This window comes from Buteo buteo, chromosome 1 (genome assembly GCF_964188355.1).
Source record: "Buteo buteo chromosome 1, bButBut1.hap1.1, whole genome shotgun sequence".
In the NCBI taxonomy this organism is placed as follows: Eukaryota; Metazoa; Chordata; class Aves; order Accipitriformes; family Accipitridae; genus Buteo; species Buteo buteo.
In genome coordinates this window covers 71,606,025-71,632,379 of record NC_134171.1, presented here as the reverse complement: position 1 = coordinate 71,632,379, position 26,355 = coordinate 71,606,025, and the positions used below count along the sequence as shown (strand labels likewise).

The following is a 26,355-nucleotide window of genomic DNA, read 5'->3' as shown; positions in this document are numbered from 1 at the left end:
CATAATTTATACAATCACTTGAGGCCAGGTGGACCTTTTATTCATTGCGCTGGAGAACTCATGCAAGTTAATACTTACAGCTTCAAGGCACTCACAGGCTGGGCCATAATTTTACTCAATTACAAAATGACCTTAATGAAGTCCTGGTGTTGTCTGTTAGCATTAGATGAATCTGATAGATGTATGCAATTCATATGAAATGCAGACTGTTAATAATTCACCGAGATTGCTGGTGAAAGACTGGTATTATTTCCACTGGGCTGTGATGAATGGGGCTTTTCTGTACTTGACAACAACATGTTAAATACTATGGGGGCAGCAGAAGATATATAATGAGTTCAGGTATTTATTTTCTTGCTTTAACTACTTGGCAATGAAATCCTTAGGAAGTTTTGGCATTGACTTCAGCAGGGTTAGGATTTCAGAAGTAGAGGTTACAAATTAATGGCATAGGTAAGTGCACTGCTGGCCATCAGCAGACTTATAATGCTTTTTCTGAAGGAAAGATTTGGGGGTTGGAATTTTAAAGGATGGTTATTGGTTTTCTCTTAATAATGTTAAAAAAAATGTAAATAAATGAAATGGGGACTTGGGGGACTCTTAAAGTAATGGTGGCTAACCTGAAAGTTCAGAAATCAGCATCTGAGCTGGCCTGCAAGCAGTCTGCATAAAGAAAATATGGCCTGTGAAAAGTCAGTTTAAAGCCCAGCCTAATCCCAATACCCCACATAAGAACTATGGAGACCATCGTATTGGTGGTGGAGAATTCTTTTTCCTGTGAACTTCTTGTGACTTCTTCAGCCAAGCCATCTGTGTGCTTCTTCAAAGTAGCTAGAGAAGTGGATTTAAAATTCATCCGCCTATTTAAAACTTCATACATTCTTTCAGTTTCCATGACACCAAGTCTACACAGCATAGCATCTTTCCACAAGAAAAAGGTACAATCTCTTCATTGCTATAGCCTGAGGGTGCTTAAATGCTGTGTATATTATCCCTTTCAGTGATAGGAACATTGCCATTATTACAGATGGAAAACAAAAATGAAATTGTAATTAATTTTTTTGCAGCTGACTGAATATTGTGTACTTGAATAAAGACCTAATGCACTCTCAGATCCTGAAACTCTTGCCAACAGGTGGAGACAACTGTTGGATAACAGCATGAACATCAGTTTTATTTTCAAATTAATTAAACCTTCAATAATTCTCTGATGGATGGATTCCAATTCTGTTTTATTAAACAAGGAGATGCAGGAGAAGGCAAACTAAGGGCCAGGCCTATGAAAAGCATAGCACCCTCAAATGGGTACTAAGCACCTCCACTCTTACTGACGTCCATTCACATTAGGATTGTGAATGATCTCTGAGGCTTGTGTTGATAAATACAGATTTGAGGACCACTGAAGACACTACTGAGTCACCTCAGGCAATCACTAATATTTGCATATTACACATAAATATTTGCCTGGTCTGGCAAGTTTTACTGTGATTTTAACACAGTTGTCATTGGGCATGCTTACATACTTAAAGGTTATTAAAAATAAGTATTGTATTATTTCCAGACAGATCTCTAACTAAATATGGTAGTTAACTTGTTAGGAATGTCTAATGGAGAAATATCTGTTAATTTTACACTTCTCTCCTTCTTGGTTACAGTTTCTCATCCTCTCAACATACCCCCAACAACTGTCCAAGTGGCTGAAAGCTCTGTTCAAAATTGATATGTACTGTTGGGAACATCAGGCAAACATCTCCTGAATCTCTCAAGGCAAAATGAAGATGACAGCCTGATAAGGCCACAAGGGAGGATGCAAAATTTTATCTACTGGATCTAACTCTGCAAAACATTATAATAATTACTCCCAAACTGGAATAGGCGTAAGGTATGGCACTGCTGTGTATCTGATGGGCCTAAGATACGTATGTATTTCCAAATTGCGCAACTCCCTGATTAGCAAGAAATGCTGTGTGGTTATTCTAAATTACATGAGGTCCTCTAGCTCATCTAGCAAGTACAATTAACTGGTTGATATAAATCTTTAAGACATCTGCAAATAACTATCCAGCTGTCCACACTTCTCACAGCTATGATTGTTCCTCTGCATGCACTGGTAACAGACATCAAATAAAACACAGTTAATAAGAGGCAGCATCTGGCTTTTGAAGGGTTTGGGTGGTAAACACTTCCTCAGGTGGAAGGGGAACAGTGTTCACTGGAAGTTGAGAGAAGTACCTTTGCTTCTTACTGTGATGCAGACATGCCTGATAACCTAGAAAGCAGAAGCCAATCTATGTGGAGAAACATAAAATAATCAAAGCATCTCTTTTAATGGGTATTTATAAAGCACCTGTTTTATGAAATATATAAAGTATATATCTTATATTTACAATTATAAATAACAGTGCCTTATTGTAAAGACCTTGACTATTCACAGTGCTACAGGAGGGCATGAGATTCCCCAAGATTACCACAGTAACATTCTTAGTAATAAACCTCTGGGCTACATCAGACACTTCTACCCCTTTCATAGATGACATTGCCTCATAAACCACTTTCAATTACATTTATAGACAAGGTGCTCAACTTCTGGCCCACTCTTAGCAAGAACTAAACATGAGCTTAACTATAACCATTTGTGCAAATGTCATCCCAAACTGGGACATGAAGCATTCTCCAAATTACCTTAATGTAATGTAGACATTAGAAATAATGTCTAACCTAAATTTTAAAATACCTACTAGTGAGTTTTATGACAGAAAAATCACTACCTTAGTAAAGTGAGAAGTGATTTTTAAGTATCAGTCTCATTTGCAAGTAAGGGATTTTGGGAGTTGCCGTATTGGTCTAGGTGAGACACAGTTATACTTGCCTCCCTGCTATCATTACTACCAACAGTCTATTGCTTTACACATGCACAACAGCTCCTGTTTTGCAGGCCAATCCACAACAGATTCGGCTAGTCAGAGCCAAAGACAACAGCTTTATGGTAAAACTAGCAGAGTTATCTTTGCACTGGTGAAAAATATTTCTGGTCTATGGGCACAAAATAAATTGTCCAGAAAAGACCAACAGCAATCATGGTGCTGATTCAGCACAGTATTGGTTGAGAACTAAGAACAGATTCTACCCATCAACTGTACAAGACAATCGACAGAAGATATTCTATACTACAAATTCAGTGCTTGCTTTGTTATTTTTCATAAGTCTAATAGCAGAAAGATGGTTATATAAATTAGTTAATGGGAATGAAGCCCTTAATTATTGGAGAAAGAAGTGACAGGTCATGCATATTTAGAAACCAGATAATATAAAGTCTCTCTTACCAAAAATTTCCTTGAACTACCAACCATTAGAAATTATAAATTCAGAAAAAATAGTTATACAGTCATATTTTTCTCTTAAAAATAGGCTACGAACTCTCATAAATTGCATCTTAAGAAGTTCTGGTTAGTAGACTAGGATAGGAAAAAAAAAAAGAAGAAAAACTCTCTGGGACTTATATGGCTAAAGAAAAGAGAATGTCTCTAGAGGAAAAAAAAACCATAGAAAAATCAAATTTTCCTATGAGGTTTCTTCAGCAGGGGTTAGCAGGCCAGGGGAGTGAAAAGGCCAGATGAGTGCTCTGAAGTATCAATGCACACCAGAGGATCCTGACTGCCTTAGACATAGCTCATTACTTTCCCATGCAGTGCAGCTGTTTGCTAGCTTTCTCCAAGTCACCTGTGGATCCAGTTGGCCAATATTCTGTGAGCAATACAATCCCCTATACTCAAACCACCAAGCAACATGCAAAACTGCTGAAGGCAACTAGAAAATGTACAAGTTCAGACCTGAGCACAAGGTGACCAAGCTCCTCATCATCTCAGGAATGTTCCCACCACCTGTAAAGGCAGCAAGGAAGGACTGGAACAAACAGAAATGAGGCAGCAAACAAGAAAATTTCAAAGATCATGACAGCAGGTACCAGCAAGAGATGGGAGTCAGTACAGAACTGAAATGGGGATTAAGATATATGGATCAGTCAAGTATGTTTCATAGTCTCTGAGAGGAAGAATGTGTGCCCGGTGATGATGCCACAGGGGTCACAAGCTACTTCTTTGGCTATTATTTTCCCATCAACATGAATTCACCTCTTCAGGATTCAGGTTCATTCACACGACTTTCATCTAATGGCTATTTTAGCTGTTTCTCTGGCAAAGTGAATGATGGTACTATTGGCTTTTGAAGTATTTCATCCCCACCCGTGATACCTTTGCTGCTCTGGATTGCATTTAATCATGACATTCCCTTGTGCTGGCATTCACCATTTAAACAGAAGTTTTGGAAGAGAAAGGTTTTCAACTTCTTTTACGATGCAAGACAGGTGTTCCAGCAAATGCTTGTTTTGTGGAGGCTTACAAGCAGCTCCCTGCATTTGTTGGCTACCTTCAGACACAAAAAATAGAAGTCACTCAGTCTGTTTTTCTTGCAAGTTCATTTTCTTGCAGCTTCCTCTTCTATAAGCAACAGTCACAAAGAAATAACAAACTGACATTGGTTCATCACTATCACCCATCTAAGTTCTTCCCCGGTGATAAAGGACATGCTACGCAGAGATCCCGTCTTGAAGAGCTGATGCTTCAGGCCATAGGGTTTACCTCTGCCCACTGTGCAGAGCTTCTGCAGAGCTTCTGCCAGAGCTGTTTTGACAGTCTCCAAGTGTGGAAAAGAGCTGGGTGGTATTTCCAGAGAGGTACAGTCCCTAAACCTATAAAGAACTACCATGATCACCTTCCCTAACCTTCCTCGTAGACATACTACCGCAACTTTCCCCAGAGAATGGGATAATTTTTTCCAGGATGGGACTTTAAGAGAGCTATCCAAGCCCATTCAAATAACATTAAGTTATGGGCAACTATTTAGGAAATTGTAACTTACTACAAGCCTGAATTTGTCTCACTTCCACTGATAACTACTGATCCTTGTTACGTCTTTGTCTATGAGGGCAATCTTATCTCATACCAGGTATCATTCCCACATGTATCTAGACACAGTGCTAAAGTCACGTCTAGCCTGCTGGTAAGGATATACACACACACAGAGCAAGGGCCAAAGATCTTATAGCTTAGGGACTGCACTGCGGGAAGACAGAAAGCTGTTGGCACACTATCACAGGGAAAAGAAATTCAGCATTGCAAACCTGAGTTCAATTTCTTTAAATAATACTTGTAATCAAACACATGCATTGATTCCTGGAGAAGTGCAACTATTTGAGTTGGGAAGAAGGCAGGTCTGTGCTCTGGGGTGGGACTAGTGTCTAAAGCTGGTAGAAGCTGATTAAAATGTATTATGTCATCAAAAAAAGGAAAGGGAAACCAAACTGTTCTGAACCTGAAATTCTGGGACATTAAATATCTACTAAAACAAAATCTTTCTTCAAACTCAGAACTGTAAGATCTTTTCTGGAGAGCAAAAACTTTCCAAAACAACAACAAAAAAATCCATTTCACTACTAGAGAAAAACAGTTTTGATGGAAAAATTCCCATTCAGTTTTTCTAGCACCCAGCGGGGAAACTTACTTTTCTTCTGCAAAAGCATGAAAGAGCAGGATCTGCCTCTTTACATAGAGGGGACTATGGTTTAGTCGTAAGAATTCATGAAAAAGACTTAGGAGTGTTCAGCACAAAGCCATAGCAAATGTGCTATGCCTGATTGGCAATCTTCTGTTCATAAATGGCACTGCCACACGTCCCGATTGCTGGTGTCCCACTCCTCTAAGCCGACCCTGAGCAGCAGACAGCAGATGCTCTTTAAACCCTGAGTCAGCTGCAAAGGAAAAGCAACCAAAAGAGCATAATCCTGCTCTGCTTCCCCTCCCAGTCAGCTTCATATGTAAAGCAATAGCCTTTGGCTATTTTTGTCAACCGTGTAAGGGGTGGGGAGAAAAGGAAAAAAACCTAGAAGAGATGAAAAATAGGTGCAGAGCACATAGAAGTGAAGACGACAAAAAAAAAAAAGGGGGGTGAGAAAGACAAGGGAAAGATTTACTGAAAGTGTGGAAAGAAATTATACCCTTCCTTCCCCCCCTAAAAAAAAGAAAAGATTAAAAAAAACTAAGTAGAAAATGAAGAGGATAGAGGCTTGAAGGAAAAATAAGGCAAGAGAAAGACATCAAAGCCAGGTTTATAACAAGACATAATGGATTTTAGTCAGACAGCTCCTCGTTTTCCAGCACGAAAAGTCTTGACATAGTATTAAGTAAAGGTATGGATTTTGTGGACAACCAGATGGTACTTCAAACACATGGACATATAAAAAGCAAAAAGAGACCAGGCACAGGATTACACAATCTTGGGAAAGCTGCCTCACTCAAGGAACGTGATACTGGCAGGTAAAACAGGAGACAGTGAGTGTATAATAAAAGCTTAAAAAGGCACAAGAGGGGAAAGCGTATTCTGTACAAGAAGCAATCATGAATGAGACTGCAGCATCAGACTGTTCTGTTTTAAAGGGTTTTTTTGAGTAAACACACAGGCATGGCCCAGAAATATGGCCAAAGATTTAAGATTCTCTAATACAGAGACTTTTGAAACGGCAAATGAAAAGCAGAAATATATTTCTGTCTTCTAACAGAAAATATTGAAATGGAAAAGGAAAAGAATACTAACATTTTAGCTAGCATCACAGGATGTAAAAACAGAGAGATCTTTATCAGACACTCATACAGTGCATAATTGGAAAATCCAAGAAATCTTTTATAGTGAAACTTGTTAGACACCCAGAGCTTTGATCATGAGGAACTGGAACTGCTCTGCTAGTTTGACAGTAACAACTAGGTGCAAAAGCTTCTCAAGTGCTCCACAAATCAATTTAAGCAAAACAATACAATCGTACAGCTTATTGCACTGGGTCTGAACCCAGCAACCCACTACACATATTCAACTAATGTTGACACATTTTACAGTAATCTTAAGATTAGACATATAAGTTAACTAAAGATGACTCTACCTACTAGGCTTTTGCATCCATTCTTAGTGCTGCTGTGTAATGTCAGACACATTCAACACAAGGTAACAGGGACCGTGCTAGAAATGCATTTTTTGACAAGGACTGCAAGATCAAGGAATAAATAGAGCAGCACAGTTTAATGATGTGTGATTTATAAAGCTGGAAGCCAGAGATTAATGTGATGCATAACTCTCTTTAAAATATATATATTATCTGGTGAGATATTCTTACAATGACTTGCAAAAAAGAGATGCCTTGTAAGGAAAGATCTGAACAGTTAGAGGCAAACCAAAGAGCCCATAAAAGTGAGAAAGCCCAAGGTATGGAACAAATTATGAAGAAGAATGATATCCTATAAAAATTAAGCCAACACTCAGGGACAAATGATGCCGGTTCATAGACAACTATGTCAGTAGTAGGGGGCTGCCTTGGTGGAAGAGCATACAGAGAGAACTGCTTTGTTATGGAACACCCCAGTGGCAGGGGTCCTCTCTCATGATAAAGGCTTCAAGACACTATGGAATATAAATTAATTTTAAAAAGCTATGTCTCATTAAGTGTGTAGCACAAGGGAGCACTTGCCAACTCATCCTATTCCATATATCCCTGGAGGAACTACATTCCAATGCAGATGTAATGCTTCTATCTGTATTTAAGGAGTATACAAGATATACTTAAACCAGGACTCTATGGAGTTACCGGCAGTAATATACGTTACCATGGTTTGGGAACTAAAAAGATAAACATTTTTTTTCCCCTCCAATTGTGTCTCAAACTGAAAAGAAGGTTAAAATAAGTGGGCTACCTTTCCAATTTACAGCAGGGAGTATTACATACGTAAACACAGTTAAACACATCAAATTTGAGATCAAAACTCTGACAGACCCTTAAGTCTAGCAGTATAATTGAATATCACTATGAGTATACTGTCAGGAGCAAATGAACAGGCACTTCACTTTATTGATGTTATTTATAAGTCACTCTTGAGAGAGAAAAGAAACGAACAATTATTTGAAAAAGCTATTATATCTTTAAGTAGCAAAGAATCAATGATGCTAGCTTTTCATATTTCAATGTAGAATAGCAAGAAAACAAACAGGTTAATCTTTTCATCATCTCCTTCAGTTCTCTGCAGTTCAGTTTTCTAAGGTTTATCTCAAATAATTTACTGAAGATGAGCCAAAAACAACAACAAAAAAGCCCTCGTTAAGCTTCTCTTGTAAAACACAGCTGTGTAGTACTGTTGTTTCATAAGCAAACTAATCTTCACAACCTTTCTCCAACTACTAGAACTGGTGAAAGAAGAGGTGTTTCCACTCATCCATTTTTGAACTAAGAAACATTGTTTCCATCAGGGTGGTTAAGTTCACCTAAATCAGTAATTTTCAACCTACCCTGGCTGGAGGATTACTTCTAAGGGGTCCACAAAATGCACTGAAGAACAGTAAGCCTATTATTGATGAGCTTCATTCACAGTAAACTTATTAGCAAACTCATAGGTTTATGAAGCTTGGCATCCACTAATATGGGCAGTAGGTCAGACAGTGGATATAAAGCTGGTAGATTTAATACAGTAAATTTTGATAGTTGAGGTTTCACCTCATTGATTTGGATTTTCTCCTCCAGATAACAGAAACTGCAGCTGTTAATAGAATTACCTTCTGAGATACTGCATCTAAATGCACTCATGAACAAACAGGGTACCCTGGGGGGTCCTTTACCTCTGCTCGTCTGCATTCAAGACCTGGTCAAACTGTGCAGTGGCTGACATGTGGCTTATCCATCTAGATTTCTCTTCTGGAGAAACCAAAACACTATGGAGTGAAAGGAGGAGAGAGCTGGGCGCTAATGAAGTCCTGGGTCACACCCCACTACGGAATCAAGACACAGCTGAGTAAGCCTGTTTGGACATAACCAGTTATAAAATATTTTGCCCCCTCTTACTTCTTGCAGTTGCCACATACTCCCTTAAACTGTGTGGTACAATGGATACAGTTGGTTTTAAACCTTATCCTTTATCAGTTATGCCTCTGCCAAGATGACTTTGTGGAAGTTATGGGAATTAAATATTATTGCAAGATAAAGTATTACTATTTAATATCCTCCTACATTTTATATCTCTTGCCCCAGGACCATTGTGCTGCTTACACAGACTGCATTTGGTTCTGAAGCACCCCCAGACTCTTTCCTTTACAAGATGCTAAGCAAAAAGCACTGTGACAGTAGTAGATGGTAACACTGGAGGAAGCAATCCTGCATTAGTAAGGTGATAGATTACATGGACTACTCAGTCTTTTCCATATCTGATTTCTACGAGTCAATGATTGTATTGTTCGCTCCCTTCTGTACCAAAGTAGTCATCAAGTGACTAGTACTGAAATGCAACTGAAAGGGCAGAAGTGGGGCTTGTCTTGAAATGAATGCTGTTTCTGTGCTGGTTAGCTATGCAGAAGTTATTGGGAAGTGGAGAAGTCGTTGGGCTATCCCTTCATAACGATCTAACTCTTCATCAGCCTGGCTCGTGGTGTAAGGAGGCAGAGGTCACTTGAAACTCACTCATCTCACATGACAATGCACTATGAGCTCCATCAAACAAGTGCGGCAAAATAATGGGTTCTTTTAGTCCTTTGCTTACATAAGAAAAGTAGAAAGTGTCCTCTTCTCTTACCAGGAAAAGAGACTCTTAAAGTGCCAACGCTGAACTAACTGTAGGTTTCTCTCCCCTTCTGCTGAAAACGTTCCTGTGCTCTGTGAGGTACCATGAAGGGGGGGCAGCACGGAAATATATCTGCATGTATCAGGGAGCTACAATGGAGTTAACTCACCAGCCACAGACTGCCACAGCATTCTAATAATGCAGGCTAGCACGTACCATTTTAAAGCCAAAATACCAATGGGACTAGAACAAACCATCACTTTATCAGAAGCGAGCCATTCTCCTAAGGAGTGTGTGTCAAAAGGAGGTGCTCCGGGTTAACAGACAGCAGTTAGAATCAGTGCTGATACCAATTTGTTTCCGAGGAAGATTTTCTTCCTGCTGTGTCACTTCTTACTGCAGAGATCTGAAGACAGCACTTGTATGAATATAATTGCAAACAAATGCTGCAGATAACCAAAGGGCAGGAGGAAATCTAACTGCTTTTGCAATCAGTAAGCTTGGAGGATCAATGCAATCTTCGATGAATCAATACTTCACCACTTTGTAGGGAAAGCTGTACCTTACAACTTGATCCAAAGCTCAGTGGACTCACTGTCTTTCCACTCACTGCAGTGGGCTCTGAAGGAGATACACAAGCCACTTGCGAGGTTGAAAGAAGATGCAATATTCAACGACGCAAAATATGTCTCACCTAATGACAAAGTGAGTGCCCCCGCACTGAAGTGGCTGTCCCAAGTAGTACTGGAGACTAAGGTTATTTTGTTGCTCTAGTCCTTGCAGGTCGAATTTATCCCTTTTAATTCAGTTAAAGCTAAACCAGTTCCCTAAGATCACAAAGTAAGTCCCCCCACCGCTTGCCATAGCTGAACACATCCGCAGTAGAGAAGTCGAGCACTGAACCACAGCAGAACTAGTAGGCAGAAGTGTCGCTCACTAGCGAACGCAGTGGCACTACTGCTCCCTCTAGCCAATGTTATAAATCCTCGATTTTTGATAAATACCGAGAACCAGATTTTCAAAAACTACTGAAAGCCAGACCTATGTGATGGATCCAGGAGCTCCTCTGAGTTCCTAAGGACGGCAGCACACCCCATCCATGCCTTATTTCATGATGGATAAGGCTCAGAGATGCACTAATCTCCATCTCCCTCCCCCATTGAGTTGGTTTCTATTAGGAATGTATCCTGGGTGCCTGGAACAGAAAATAATTATAGCAGGCCCTGGAAGCCTGAAATCTCCAACCCTCGATTAATTCACACTTATCCATATGTAAATTCAGTGTGAATGCTGTCAGCACATTTTCCTCATTAGAATTCGACAAAAGTTTAGGAAAACAATTGTTTTAGTAACGGAACAAATGTAGCTACGGTACTGAATTAAGCCTGTAAAGAGAACAATCTTCAAATTCGGTGTCTAATTTGCACATCAGTACAAACCTATAGGGGACCCCTAAGCCAAAACTACTACCAACACATCTTAAAATATGTAAAAGGCGAGACTAGTCATGGATCCTGGAACAAAAAATCCAAGTACAAGGGAAGAAACCGTTATCGAACTGAATGCGCACAGATCAAGGCTGGCCACATTCACAGTGTGTGTGGAGGGACACACCTGGTTTTGCCGTGGGACGGCTGTGGCCTCCTCCTGCAATCTGGCACCCACTTGCTGCGCTTGAGGGCCAAAGAGGGAGGGAAGAAGTCAGAGCCACCTTAGACCACATATGAGATTCATGTCTCAAAGATACAGTTGACAGTTGCTGCCAGCGTGTACAAGCCATTACAAAAAAATGAGGCATCTGCCTCTCATTGAAAACGGGCTGTCATACACGCAGCACGTGACTTAATATTTGTGATGGCATGCACTGGAAAAGCAGAATACAGAGAATGCAAAACTGCCTGACTCACATACACTTCTGGTGCAAAATACTTAGGATGTAATTTACTTCACATAATAATAATCATATCCATTCTGTGAGATGTTCTGGTGCACCCCCAAATTCAAACTGAATGTTACAAACTGTATTAAATACTAAAGATTCGATTTTTACCCACATAGGAATCATGCGTACAGTTGCAGTTAACATCCCTCCCTAGCCCCAAACACCGGACAGGTGCCCAAGTTAGAAGTGGTCAGCCTAGGTTCCCTCAAATAAGAACTGGAAAGAGGGAAGTTCTCACCTTGAATCATCCTCTAGAAGGCTCCCTTACTGTATCTATTCAGAGCTCAGAGCAAGCATTCAGATATGTGCTACAACAGGTAGTAAGAACACTTCCAATTAATACTACATTATTAAATGTAGACACAGTGGCTAGAGCCTTTTCAAACCTAAATAACAGCTCGTGTTCTGAATAAGAAAAAACGTCAATCAGAAACCCCAGCCAACACCACAGATTATTCTTCTCGAGGAACAAGAGCATCCTCTACATTATTAGAGTACTTTTCTACTAGAAAAGTTGATTTAGGAGAAATAAAAAGCATCCGAAATAGAAATTCTAGAGGCTTTTGTTCCTCCTCTGGTTAAAACCTACTTAGTCAAAAGCAAACAAAGTTGGACTCACTATACCATATACCTATACTCCTATATATACTCCTATAGCTCCTATACCATACTTCAAGGCAATAGAAATAAAGATGCTGGTTTGCAAAGGCTGTAGCAGATGATGCAAAAGCTAAGCGTGTCCTCGCGTGAGAACCACAGAGCTCCGCGCTCCCTGCGAACGCAGATGTCGCAACTCTACCTCACTCTTCTGGGTATGCAAGCAGTGACCTAAGTACAAGCTCCCTGAAAGCAAAGGCTTTCAATACAGCGACTGAACTGCTTCAAATCGAACACTTGGTCTGTTCTGTCCGGTGCACTATAAATAAATCCTAGAAAGTTGGATTTGAAGACTTCCACAAGCTTCGACATAATACCACGCTGGTTTCGACTGGAGGGGTGGGGGTGTCGGGAGGTCTGCCAACCCTCCTTCAAACTCCGGAATGGCATCTTGCTACAGTTGCCTCTAGATTTTAAAATCAGGAGCTACCACATTAGCAAAGGGTCATTGGCATGCATTGTAGCAGAAAACAGGAAATATAATGAAACATAGAGCTGTGAAGTAGGATCTTTGGCAGGAGAAAGAGAGCTTTGGGAAGAAAGCGGCAAGGGCAAAGCACTATGAAGTAGCAGATTAACGTAGTCAAGAGGAGGAATGAAGCGCGGGGGTAGAGATGAAGAAATGAGAGTGGAGGGTGAGAGCAGCAGAAAAAGAAACACAAAGAGAGAAAAAGACAGTAAAAGAAAGAAGGCAAAGCATACAGAAGAACGCACATAAGGAAAAACACCTCTCTTGGGAGTAATAGTTCTTTAGAAAGGGCAGGAGCCACACTGTTAGGCAACAGGATGTACTGTTTTCTGTATAGAAAGAGTTTATTTAAGCTTATATGAAACCTAAAAAAAAAAAAAATCTGTGGTAGAAAAGAAAAAAGTAACATCATATTTCTTTTGACTTTTAAATCGCTTTTTAGGTCATATTTCACCCTCCCCTCCCACCCCCCCAAAGTATTTTTCAGGATGGAATTTTCTTGTTCCCACTCCAGGATTTGGCGTGGGCAGAGCACCACAGATGCTGCTGAACTCAGAAACCAAGAATCTGATTCATTCTTCCCTTGAATCTTGTGCTATCGTTTAGACTGGGACCAAGCAAACGTCAAAGGCTGCAAGTCAGAAAGATAATTTTACACAGCTTGTACATTCACTTTGTCCCAGCGTAATGGTGGTACAAGAGGGAGACTAAAGATAAGTCCAGTTCTTAATCCCTGCTGGTTTGTCAAATATTTGTTTAAGCATAATTGATTTTCCTCCTGTTCCAGCAGACTTATGCTCTAAAACTCCTCCGAGTTTTGACTGTACGCAGAGGGCAGGTTTTCCCTTAGGTAAGACTAACAACCTTTTTTCAACTTCACAGAACAAAAATCCTTAAAACAAAGACAACCTCACACAATCCATCAGCAAAGCCCTTCAGTCCCACTGACTGTGTTCAACAAGTCCGGATTATTTTCTGCAAGTTTCCTTTCATTTCAGCCTGTGATACTGTACAATCACACTGCTGGGTATCAACTCCGTACTCAAAAAGGATTCTCAGAATAAACTGTATGGAGTCATGTGACATAAAAGCAGCTGCCCTCAAGATAAGCGATACAGCATTGGTATTTTTGAAAGCTTTCAGGCCACTTTCAGTAAGAAAGATTCCCTGCTTACTTCATTTTAGACCTTAAAACAAACAAAAGCTCCAACATTTTAAAAGGTTAGACACATTTTTTACTCCCACTGTTTCTTAATAAAACACCATTTGTGTGGGAAACCAGCTTAGCGCATACTTTAAAAACAGGCAAACCATTAATTGATCCAACGTGTTGGCAGTTTTAGAGAAACTCACTAGACAAGAACAAGCGATGCATCTTAAGTTTTGAGACAGCCTGAGCTTTACTTCAAGGGTGCATAAGTATGCCAAGCTCCTACTACTTTATACTGCTTAGTATATAATCTGAGATACTTAAAGTAGCAAGAAGTATAATCTGAACAGCTACTAAACCACGTGCAGGTTATAAAGCAGAGTTTTAAGAAGCTCAAGAGGTTATGAGTTGCTTGTCTCACAAAACGGATAGAAAATACTAAAAAAGTCTCATCTTCCACCAGTTCTACCAAAGAAACACGCATTTGCCCAAATAAATGGTTAATCTCTTAAAGCGGCTGCACACAAGAGGTTCCAAAAGCGCTGCTTTTGCATCAGCAGTATTAGAGCATTATAGTTGGGCAACAAACTCTTTCTCAGCGCATCCACGCTAGCTAGTTTACTGTGGAAATTTAAAGTGTCATTAGAATAACATCCTGTTTTGCAGCCTTTCTGTGTTTCAATTTACCCCTAACTCTGCTAAGATTCAACTGGCATGAAACAGCTGGGCATGATTAGTCACTGGATGCAGACCAAACTGAGATTTCACAATAGGTGGCATTTTAGTCTCCATGGCACGGGCTGCTGGTATAAAAGACCACTGGCCCCTGGCAGAAAACACCGTCCCTAAATATAAACCTGGTGATCTGTTTTTAAAACAACATTATTTGGGATCAAACATTGTTACAAACCCAGCGCTTTTGGTGGGCATAACTCGAGGATGGGGTTGTTCCCGACGACCGGATTTCTGCTCGGTTCTGGTTGACTAGCACACGTTGGGACCCGAGCACCCGTGTGCTGACGCTGCAAGCCCAAATTCCATCAGAGCGTTCACCTGGGAGAGTGAACCCCCACCCAAGCCCCGTCCTGGACAAAATATCTCACGTTCTCACCAGATTGGAGACTCGGCGTTCCTACTCTACCCCACAGCTATCATAGGCAAGACGGCGGACGCCGTGTTCCCTACTTTATTGCACCTCCTGATAAGCCTGCCCCGTAAACGCTACGCTTCTCCTCTTCCGAAGGTCTCAGTCGCGCCCGGATCCCACAGGGCACCTGCCAGGGCATCCTCGGGGCACGACGAGGGCTGTGGGCTCAGGGTCCCATCCGTTCCTCCGGCCAGACCCAAACTTTTTTACGTCTCCCAAACTTTTCGCCCCCGGAACGCCGGCGACGCGTGGCTGCTAGTGGCTCCTCCGTCCTTTGCCGTGACGGCGCGGAGAGGTGCTCCACGGCCCCCGGGGATGGGCACCCACCGCCTGGTGAGGCTGGCAGCCCACCCCGCTCCCCTCGCCGGGAGGTGTGAGGACACCCCCCCCCCCCTTAAGGATGCGGGACGGCGGAGCGGGCTGCGGCGCGCAGGGAACACGGGTGGCCCCGTCCACCCACCCGAGGCTGAGCCGGGGTGGCGGGGGGGGGGGGGGGGGGGTGTCGCCCACGGGTCGCGGGCAGGGAGGGCGCCGGGTCTCACCTGCGTGGGGCATGGTGATGGTCTCGTTGGCGTTGCTGGAGCCCACGTTGTAGATGACGACGGCGGAGGCGTTCTGGGCGGCGGCGTGGCGGATCTTGTCCTTGTAGGTGCAGTTTCCCCGCGGGATGAGGGCCACCCAGCTCTTGCCCGGCGCCGGGGCGTTGAAGCGGGTGCCGGGGTCGCAGGCGTAGCGGTCGGCGGGGGAGGCGGAGAGGGCCACCTGCCCGCGGGCGTCCTGCTTGGGCGACTGCTCGCCGTAGCGCCCGCACTCGCTCTTCTCGCTGCGGAGCTCGGCGCTGCCGGCCGCCGGGTCGGCGTAGGTGATGTTGACGAAGGCCGTGTACCACTCCTCCTTCTCGGCCACGGTGAAGTCCAGGCACAGCAGATGCACGAAACAAAAGGACAGCAGCCATGTTGAGAGAGCCAGGCTGCGGCACGCTTGGATCACAGACATTGCCATCTTCATCTGACGGGGGGGGGGGGGGGGGGGGGGGAAGGAAACACCCCCACACACGCACCGACCGACCGACCGACCGACACCCCCCCCCCACCCCGCTCCCGCCCCCGCCCGGCTGGCTGTGCGTGCGCGCGCCTGTGGCGTCCCCCCGAGCCGCCGGCTCCGTGCGGGGCGGCGCTGCTCCCGCCGTGCGGGGAGGGAGGGAGGGAGGGGGAGAAGAGGAGGGAGGAGGAGGAGGAGGAGGAGGAGGGGGGAGCCCTCCCCTCTGCAGCCCGCTGCCTAATTCATGTCGGGGCCGTTTGATTTCCTCGGGCTGGCCCCGTCTCCGCCCTCCCCCCCCCCCCTCCCCTTTTCCCTCAGCCGCCTGTGCTTCCTCCTGCCCCTTCCTCCCCTCCCTCGCCCTGCCCGCACAGCTGCCTCCCCCCCCCCCCCCCCCCCCGCTTGCTGGCAGCCCGGCCGGGCGGGGAAGGCACGGAGGAGGAGGAAGGGGGACGGCGGGGGCGTGTGTGTGTGTGTGTGTGGGGGGGAATTTCCACACGCAGAAACGCTGCGGCGACGCTCCCGCTCCGGGCCCGGCTCGCCGGGCTGCGGGGAGGGGCGGGGGCGCCGTGTGCGTGAGGAGAGGCCGGCGCGGCGGCGGCGGAACGGCGGCGCCACCTGGCGGCAGAGGGGCGGCAGCGCTGGGGGGGGGGGGGGGAGCCGCCGCCGGGGCGGAGGGATCGTCGCTGCCGGGGAGAGCGGTGGGGAGACCGCCCCGGTGAGGGGTGCTTCGCAATTAGCGGGGCGCACCTCCCGGTCGTGGTTTTAACTCTGATTCCCACCCCATCCCGGCTTTTCCTGACTGCTGTAGGGTAAGTTAAAAAAAAAAAATTATAAAAAAAAAAAGGCAAATGTCACCATGTAATTACGCCACACGGCTTAGAGGGATAATCGCTTGGGTATCAGGTTTTAAAAGACCAACCGAATAAGTTTCTTACTGTACGTTTCTGAACGACAGTGACGGTTTACCAAAATCGGGTGCGCGACTGACAGGAACACGGAGGATGCGGAAGGTGAAACCTCCGAGAAGGACAGAGCTTGCTTCGAGCTCCACGGACAGGGACAGAAAAGAATAGCTTAATTTTGGCTCAGTGGAAGCCCAGATCTGGGGATTTTTAACATATAAAATGCCCTAAAAGAATTTTGGCCGAGACTCAAATGCCTTTCAAAAGGGTCACAACTGACTCTGTGTTTGCCTATCCCAGTGCAAGCAAATAGCAAAAATTCTGCTTTTCCATAACTATGTTCAGTAACAAAAGGATGTCTCACAAGATTAATAGATATAGCCTATTTTAGCCCCCTCATTATTAGAATCTGCTGCTAGAAATACCATTCCCTTTCATTTAGATGAGATGCCTGAGTATCTCACTAGTGTCAATATTTGCCTGTTTCCAGTTTATGTTTATAGCTGCCATTGGTCTAAGCAAACAGATGCCTTAACCATGTTTTACACACACACACACGCACATACATGCTCTGAAAAAGCTACCTCTCCAAAGCTGAAAAAGGTGAATATGGAAGAAAAATGTACAGGCAAATAGGGGAATGAAACAGAGAAGTTTACAGGGAAATACAGTAGGTTGCCAGAAAGTCTACCATCAAGCAAGAGGATAACTTTCCTTGAAAGCCCATTCCTGCAGAAGAAAAGTCAGCAACCAGGAAGAAAAAATTGCCACGTAGAACTAACATTGAGAGATGAAAGTAGATGGCCATCACCATTAATTATAAACTGTTGAGATTTCATAAGGCGAGTGAAAGCTGTAAGGGGAAAATCCATGCCTGGAAGGGCTACGGGCAATAAAGCACTTGTATATTTGGAAGAGTGAAAAGTATTATTAGAAGAGAAGGCAAAAAAGGTATAAACGATCAATAAATATTTCAGGTTTATATTTGGAAAGGACGGGAGGATGTGTTTGCCAGATGATCGACTCATAAAAGAGAGATTAAGAAGCATCTCCTAAGAACATACCAAAACCAGCAGAGCTGGAAAAATGGCACACATGAATCCCAAAAGAGTGGGTGGGAGGGTGGAGAGAATAACCAGCTCCCTGACACTACTTCAAGTAAATCTTGGCATAACAGGAAAATCTTGCAAGATTGAGTGTTCAGTTTCCTGATAAGATCCAGAAAAACTGATTATGGTGAGCAAGTGGTTACGGGCCAGTTAGCCTAACGTTAACCAACCCCAAGAAAAACAAGAGAGAAAAAAATCCAATGTATGGACAAAGTTTGTTTTTATGGGAATTGGCCTGCCAAGCAAGCATGATTCATGTTTTTGTGAGAAAATTACCAGTGTGGTTAGTAAAGTTACACAGTCATGGCCATAATAGGTTGTTGAAAGTGTGTTACTCAATGATACATGACATTCTCATTACATGTGTAACCTATTAAGGACCAGATAAGATGAGCTTAGTTGAAACAGAACATGTTTTAATAGACCTCAATGCAAAAATACAGCTCCAGGTGACCGAAACTTCCAGCCACTCTGGAGCAGCACTGGGGAGCGTGTGGTTTACTCTGCACACGGGGAAGGATTTGGGGGTCATCTTTGATGGTGCTTCTTCCCATATTATTTGTTTCTGTTCACAGGCTCATCTGAGGTTCTCCCTTTGCCTGCCTCCCCAGAGCTCTGTTCTGGTCCTGGCACAAGAACACTGTACTTTCAATGAAAATCCAAGCAGCTGTAAAGATGGTTCCTCTCAGGCCAGTAAGACATTTGCCACCACCTTACCCTCAGCCTATGCTCCCTCTTCAAAAAACCCAAACTCTGTGACTTTTGTCCCTCCTTCAAAAAACCCAAACTCTGTGACTTTTGTCCTACTCCAACCTCCATAGAAACATACAAGGCACTCATCCAGCACCATCACAAATCACCTTGCCTGGATTACAGTGAAAAGCACAATCTCTACTTTTATATGCTATTTATATTGGGGTGAGGGGTGTATCTCTAAATTTTGGATGTTATTATATGACTTTAATAACATTCTACACACTCTCCTCCCCATTTTCCATGTTTCTGAATTGAGAATAGTTCCAGCTGAACTATACCTTGTAGAAAGTTACAAGACCATCATATTCAAACTTAAGCGTGTGAAATGTGGTCAGTAAGTAAAAGACAAGTGGCGTGTGGGGAACTCCAGCTCCAGATTCTTGATATACAGAAACTCAGAAGCTGGATTTAGGTAGCAGATGATAATGAGCAAATGACACACTGAAACTCACTACATGACTACCTCTAGCATGTGCCACAATACTTTGTCAGATTGCCCTTTCACAAGCTAAAATTCATTAGTTTATACCCTTTCTGGTTTAAAAGGTAACTTGTTATGCTTAGATTGTGCTGGATTGTGTCTCTGTACCCAAAATTTCAAACGATCTCCAAGAGAATGGCTAGAAAATTGCTTCAGTTAAAGGTGAGGAATCTCCTCCAGGTTGCTAAGCCCCTCTGTTATGGAATCCCATGGTGTTTTGTGGACCTCTATCTCAGCCTGTTGGGACAATCATTGCCGAGAGGTAAAATGGCAAAAACCTTAAAAGCTAGGCTTTAAAAGACTAGGCTGCCTAACTTCTGCTGAAGTAGGGATTTACCTGGAAGTTAGAAGTCTTAATCCAGAAGAATACTGAAGATGGCATTGCAGGTTATTTTTGAAGAAGCCTAAGTTAGGTGCATTGGCTCCCTTTACCATTAATGGAAAGATCCTCCAGCAAGCAATTCAGAGCACGCAAACTTGATGCCCTATTGTATATAGGACCTAGATACAGCCAAAGGTCAGTCATCCTGTGTTGAGCTGGGCACAGGCTAAAAGCAAACCCATGGAAAATATACACCACAGGGTAGGTGAGAAATCCCACCTCCCTCTCTACTTTCAGGTTTCGGTCAGCAGCTCAGTTCCCTCTGCACTGTGTGATGGGTCCCCACAGGGGTAGGATCCCAGCAGGTGCCAGCTGGGAGAGACTTGGGGTCAGAGCTAACTTCAGTGCAGCCTGAAGCTTTCTTGATGCTGATGGACAGCAGGGACAGTCGACCGAAATATAATCTCTCTGCAGGTGCTCAGGAAAATGAGTTATTTTGCCTTCCCTAGCTATGAGACTGAAGTTGATTCTTGTTTACAGCTGGAGAAGAACAGAAGAGATGTTAACACCCAGAGATCACGCAAAGGATACAGTAATACCATTGCCTCACCCATTTGCTGCCAATACTGTGCTTTGAGTTAAAACAACAAGTTTGTTCATTTAGAGAGTTAATTGAGCATTACGTCTTTCCTTGACCTACCTGACATTGGTAATACTCCATCCATCTTCCTATTCATATGCTAATAGCTATATTGCCTGTCACTTACTTCATTACAGAATCCTGCCTTAGATTGGAATACTGCTTCATTCTTTTGTAACATTGTTTGAATTACTATAGTTGCTACTGTAGTTCTGGTTTCATTTGCTTAGATCAATTTAATATTCTTGATAATGCTCTGATGCTCTAAAGAAATCTTCAGAGTAAAGTTGCAGAAAAAAACTGTGTTCCAGCCAAGATAAACTCCTCACGGGAGCTATAGGAAAGGTTCAATAGAATTTATAGGGAAAGTGACATTTTCATTTAAAAATTATGAAAAGAGTTGAAAGGAGCTTTATCTTGTTTCATCCTTATTAAGTTTTCATAGTGAGATGGTGCTCCCTGTGCCCCAGAGGCAAAAATTGCCATGTCTTATCATGTTTGTTTAGCGTCTGCTTTTGTTATAGAGATTTTTTTTTGTGAACTACAAGAACCCAGGAGATTGCTGCTGATGAACATCTTTCTGCCTGTTCCTTCTTCTATTATAGCTTCTTAAAAATAAAGAACATTTGAAAGAAACGTCTCCTTTCTGCAATTTCTTTCTCTTCTATAATAGCTCACTCAGCTCCCTTAAACTTCGAGCATTTTCCACATTTCTCATTACTCGCATGTAGAGGCTTACTAAGTCCTCAGTCAAAATATTGCCTTTTCCTTTGCAACGTAAAAAATATCAAAAAGTTAGTTTTCTCCTGTTGCTAGGTTATTTTCCTTGCTCTCCTATAAAGGTAGTTATTTAGACGTCTTACTGGGAGAAAAAGCGAGCCGACAAAACCCAGCTCCGGCTCTGCAGGGCTGCCAAGGTGTCAGCACTGGGCCAGGATTCCCTGCCACCCCAACAGGGTGGTTTCTCCTGCAGTACAGCAGTAACTCGATTACAAGTGCTCACCTTACTTACTGCTCCTTTCCTACCTGTCTCCTTCTAAGGCAGAGTACGTGTAACCAAATATATCAAAGGTTTACCGGGACCTAACAAGCTACTGTTATTAAGCTTACCATCTTCCATAGCCTACAGCCTGGGGGGAAGGGAAGAAACTGCTGCGACTAGCGTCAGATCCAGGTACCTTCATCTTCTTTCTCAAATCATCAGCCAGACTGACCGGAGACAGCCTTTAGCTTAAGTGTGGGATAAAGCTCAAATTTGTATCTCTGCGCCTGTGCTAGCTGCTCTGGTGCTGACAGGCACACACAAAGCGAAGCACAGTCCTGCTGAGGCAGAATTTCTTAACACACAAGAACTCAAGCTCCAAACCAGTGCCAGTTCCTAGAGTTTTAATCATCTTTCTGGGGAAATATTGTGAAGAACCTAAAAGAAGCTGTAACTTATAACAGAGATTCTTTCCAAAAAACCAGACAAATTGGAAAGGTATTAGCCAAGACTGTGTAAAGAGTGGAACCTGCTGCAGAAGCTGCATAGAAATGTGTGATTAGAGATCATCTGTGCCTCATGCTGGAAGTTCATGTGATCTGGAATGAAGAGAGTCATGCTAAGTGCTAGTTAGGTGGCTCATAACTTCTGTGGTATAATGATAAATCTTGGAAGCAGAGGTTGCCAGCTACATGCCGTTCTCCGATGCCTAAAAGAAATACAGAGTTCAGTCTCTGTGCAGAAAAACACACTGTCTATTGTGGACAGCATATATTAAATATTACTGCAGTTTTCAAATTAGTGGCAGAATCCTGCTTCACACTGTTTTGGTTGAGGCATATCAGTGAATATGCTGCAGAAGAGTTAGTATTCAGATGGACAAAGTTACTCGCTCAACAGACATCCTGCATCTTGCTCCTTAAGCAATCATCAGCGGAAGAGGGCGCAGAGCTACAAAATACAACGTTCACCTCACCAAGGCTACACAACAAGTTCTGAGTGGCATAGTCACACTGAAAGATTTCTAGTGGGAGGCTCAGCTTCTGAGAGGACACCCCTAAAATTCTTCCCTGTTGCCAAAATGAAGCTATTAATTGCCAGCATAGTAGGTGTGTAAGAGGAGACAATCTGCACGTGCACATCCAGCTATGATTCAGAGATTGTTTACAAGTGACATTTCCTTTACAGTGTTACACTTCCATAAAGCTACCACACTCAGATCAAAATTTGAGTGCTGTACCCAGTGACACCGAGATGCTAATGTTTATCAAGGCTTCCACCAATAAGCCTCTGAACGTAATAATGAAAAATAGATCTACCAGGACAACGGTGGGAATGTTTATATGGCCCAATTCAGACATATGCAGAGATTCCTGCTCTTGCTTGAGAGACAGGAAGCATATACCTGAATTAATTGGCATTTTCCTGTACTAATACACCTTGCTGATGAACTTCAATGGAGCATTTACACAGTGCCACACAGGTGGCAAATGCAGACACTTGGCCAAATCATAGAATCATAGCACGGTTTGGGTTGGAAGGGATCTTTAAAGACCATCTAGTTCCAACCCCCCTGCCGTGGGCAGGGACACCTTCCACTAGACCAGGTTGCTCAAAGCCCCATCCAGGCTGGCCTTGAACACTTCCAGGGATGGGGCTTCCACAATCCCTCTGGGAAACCTGTCCCAGTGCCTCACCACTCTCACAGTGAAGAACTTCTTCCTTACATCTAATCTAAATCTACCCTCTTTCCATTTAAAGCCATTACCCCTTGTCCTGTCACTACATGCCCTTGTAAAAAGTCCCTCTCCGGCTTTCTTGTAGGCCCCCTTTAGGTACTAGAATGGAACACAGTAATATTTTCTGCTGAAAACAGATGTGTGAGGTTACTAATAGAGGTTTTCCAAGCGAGATTCCTGGGATTGATCACATTTAACATGATCATTAATGACCACAGTGCATACAAACAAAATGGGAAATTCATTGATGACATAAAATAAGGTGCCATTGGCAATAGAGAGAAAGGCATGTATGGAATACAGGAGAACCTTATTGATCTGACTGAGAGAAATGTGATGAAATTCAATAGTACATAATGCCAGGTCATGAATTTATAGACTAAAAATACACATTTCTGCTCTTAACTGGAAGCTCATTGGTTGTGATCCTGGTTCATGAGGATGTCAATATCACAAAGATCCCATTAATTACCTCCCCCTCCCCAGGATGTGGCCTTAAAATGCATGAGCAGACAGGATCAGCAGCGATGGGGGGCATACAAATCTTCTTACACGAGCCCTCAAGAAAGCCCACCTGGAGTTGTACGTAAGAGGAATCGCACTTGTAGAAGATGCGGAAAAGGGCAGCTAGGAGAGTGAGGGAATGAAGAATTACTTATGAAAAAGTTAAAAGCTTGGCAACAAGGGGAAGGCCGAAGGGGATATGATTGTTCTCTTTTGGTATACTAGGAAGGCTAAATGCAGTGGAAGGAAAATAGCAATTTAGGATTTGGCACTTAAGAAAAAGACTGCAAGTTGATCATGTATAAATGAATACACAAAAAATGGAGGAAAGTTTTTAACTTACTGAACTGTGACATTTTCTAATTACCTAACAGGAGTTAAAGAAGACATGATAAACTGATGTGAAGGAATTATTAAGTGATTGCATGCAATAGCAAGGTTTGGACTAGATGATCCAGGAAATCCCCTTTGTCTATATCCAAACTTAGCTTTAAAAGTTGACAGGATATTTCTTTCCTTTCCCTCCCCTAAAAATAGCATAAAATAGTATTATTGGAAGACACCAGATGGTGCTGTCACAGACAGTTTTATAAGCTCAGTACATCCAGACTTCCATTTTTACAGGTTATGGCCAAAATGCTGGGTAGCTGTGCCACATTAAGCATATTTTATGATGTTCCTGCATATGCTATTAAAGTTTGTTTGCGGCTCAAATCTGTGACTGAACAGGTTCTTAGAAGCAGTGCTACTGCTCAAAGGAAGCCCTTTCATAGGTAGATATTAAAATTCCTCTTCAGATGGTATTTTTACCACTGGTTTGAATGAAAATTGCACTGAATCCTAGGGATGCCAAGCACATGAAAAAGATTAGAGCCCAGGATTTTGCTGTCTCATTTTCTTATTTCCTTCATTGGATCTTTCTTTAAATTTAGTGGAAGGATATTTGTTACCTGGACTGTGACTCAGACTACAGCCTATGGAGACTTTGAACACAGAGTTGAAGGAAAAAGTACACATAGTTGTTACTTCGAAATTTGATAGAGCTCAGATGGGTTTTATTAATCTTGGGCTATTCCCACTTCTCATCCTCTTAGTGTTCTAGATCTCTGTCCTCCTATAAGGCTAGTCTTTTAAGTGAGTGTTCTGAATTCAACACTCAAATACTTCAGACATTGCATTTAGGGTTTAGATAATAGCCCTATCCTTTGTACTGTGTCCTCTTGTCTCATACATTTATAAGCTGTTTACCACTACAATTAGAATGACAGGGAAATGGTCCATGCTAGAGCGACAGAGAAATGGTCCATGCGGGGTAAGAACCGATGAATGATTAATAAGTACTTTTAGCAAAAAAAGTCATTCAAGGAAGTTTGCTCTTCAAGTTCTAGTTCTAATCTCTGATGTGTTGTTGTTTTTTTTCTCCATATAGAATTGAGCACAGCAGTTTGCAGTAACACTGCTGTTTGTCTGACGGAGTTAAACTCAAATTGCTCAAATCCCTTTATTACATTGCACCTTTATTTGACATATGCCTTAGTCAATATCTTGTCTAAAAGCTTCTTTTTGTGACAAGACTAAAAGTGTTGTTGTCATACAAGTCAATGTAATGGTTCATTATAACATCGTCTTGGGAGAAGAAAAGGCTTTTCTGGAGTCAGTATGGGTTTGTTTGGTTTTGTTACAGATTGCAAAGACTAATTAGGATTCCTGTAAGAGGGTCCATTATGATCACCTATTCTGATTTCCTACAATGCTAATGATGTTATTAACATTTAAATTGTTAATATTGTTTTTAATATCAAGTATCATTCCTAGCTCCATGTTTTATGAGGTATTAAAAAAAAAAAGTAATTTTTCAACTTGTTAGCATTTCAAGAATTTATATAGGGTTTCATATTCCATTATATTTCTCAAACTTTACAAACTAATTTTTGATCTTCGAAGTAAGTTTGTAGAAATTTGTTAGTTGACTTCTAAGCTACCCATGAAAATAGGCTAAAGTTATTTCCACTATAAATTATTTTCCTCTTACTATCCAAACTGTCAATAAAAACTAGCAAAATGTTTTAATATGCGGTAAGGCTGCTCCGCTCATGTTGCAGATGACAAAAAGTACATACAAACGTAAAACATGTTTAGAAAAAAACTAAGGTTCTATTCTCTAGGCATAGCATAGCCTTGTTCTGGTTTCTTTACCTTGAATACTTTGGTCCTGAACGGAGTGCTTGGTTTAGTAGCTGAATGCAACTACCTGTTCTGACACATACAAGCTAACAAGACATTTCCCCCCCAAATGCCTGCTTGCTTCCAAATAGCCTGGAGAGGTCTAAGAGAAATATTATATTTATCACATTTCCACAGCCCCGCTTTTAGAAAGTCAGCCCTTAAGCAAGTTTTTGAAAGACAAGAGGCTGAAATGATTTGTCAGGAATCCCTCAACCCTTAGTCTATTAGGACCTCCGAAGTGGTCAGAGAAAGTCCACCCTGAGGCAGGAAAAGCCTCACAGCCTCCTCTCCTCACCATCCCGGGGCAAGTTAGGGCTCTGTGCTGCAGGGGCAAAGGGAAGGGAAGGAAGGCTGTGACTCAGAAACATTACACTCTCAGGAGTGGTGGAAGATCCTATGATTGGCAATACGTGTGTGCAATTTTTACAGAGATAGTTTTCTGCCAATGTTCTGCATTTTTATTATTATTATTAATTATTATTATCATCATCATCATCTTTTAGGATCAGGGGATTCATTTGGCACATTTCATGTTGCTGAAAGGTCTTTTGGATGAACGTCTTCTCTTTGAGCAGCAATCATCTATATCTTCCTTCTCTATTTTAAAGCAGAAGGAAAAGTGCACCAAAATGGAAATGCTCCAC

The 26,355-nt window shown here is 42.5% G+C and overlaps 1 protein-coding gene across 2 annotated transcripts in view; it reads right to left on the bottom strand.

The window, feature by feature from the left end:
* The window catches only part of RNF150 (ring finger protein 150), a 124,968-nt gene extending 108,924 nt beyond the window's left edge, over nt 1-16,044 (bottom strand). The window contains exon 1 of one of the 2 annotated variants that reach the window (XM_075035944.1): nt 15,552-16,044. In XM_075035944.1, coding sequence (XP_074892045.1) covers nt 15,552-16,017 — 466 coding nt within the window. In that variant the 5' untranslated portion in view covers nt 16,018-16,044. The remainder of the gene's footprint in view (nt 1-15,551) is intronic. The other variant, XM_075035935.1, reaches the window with a different exon arrangement.
* Nucleotides 16,045-26,355: the final 10,311 nt, after the last annotated feature.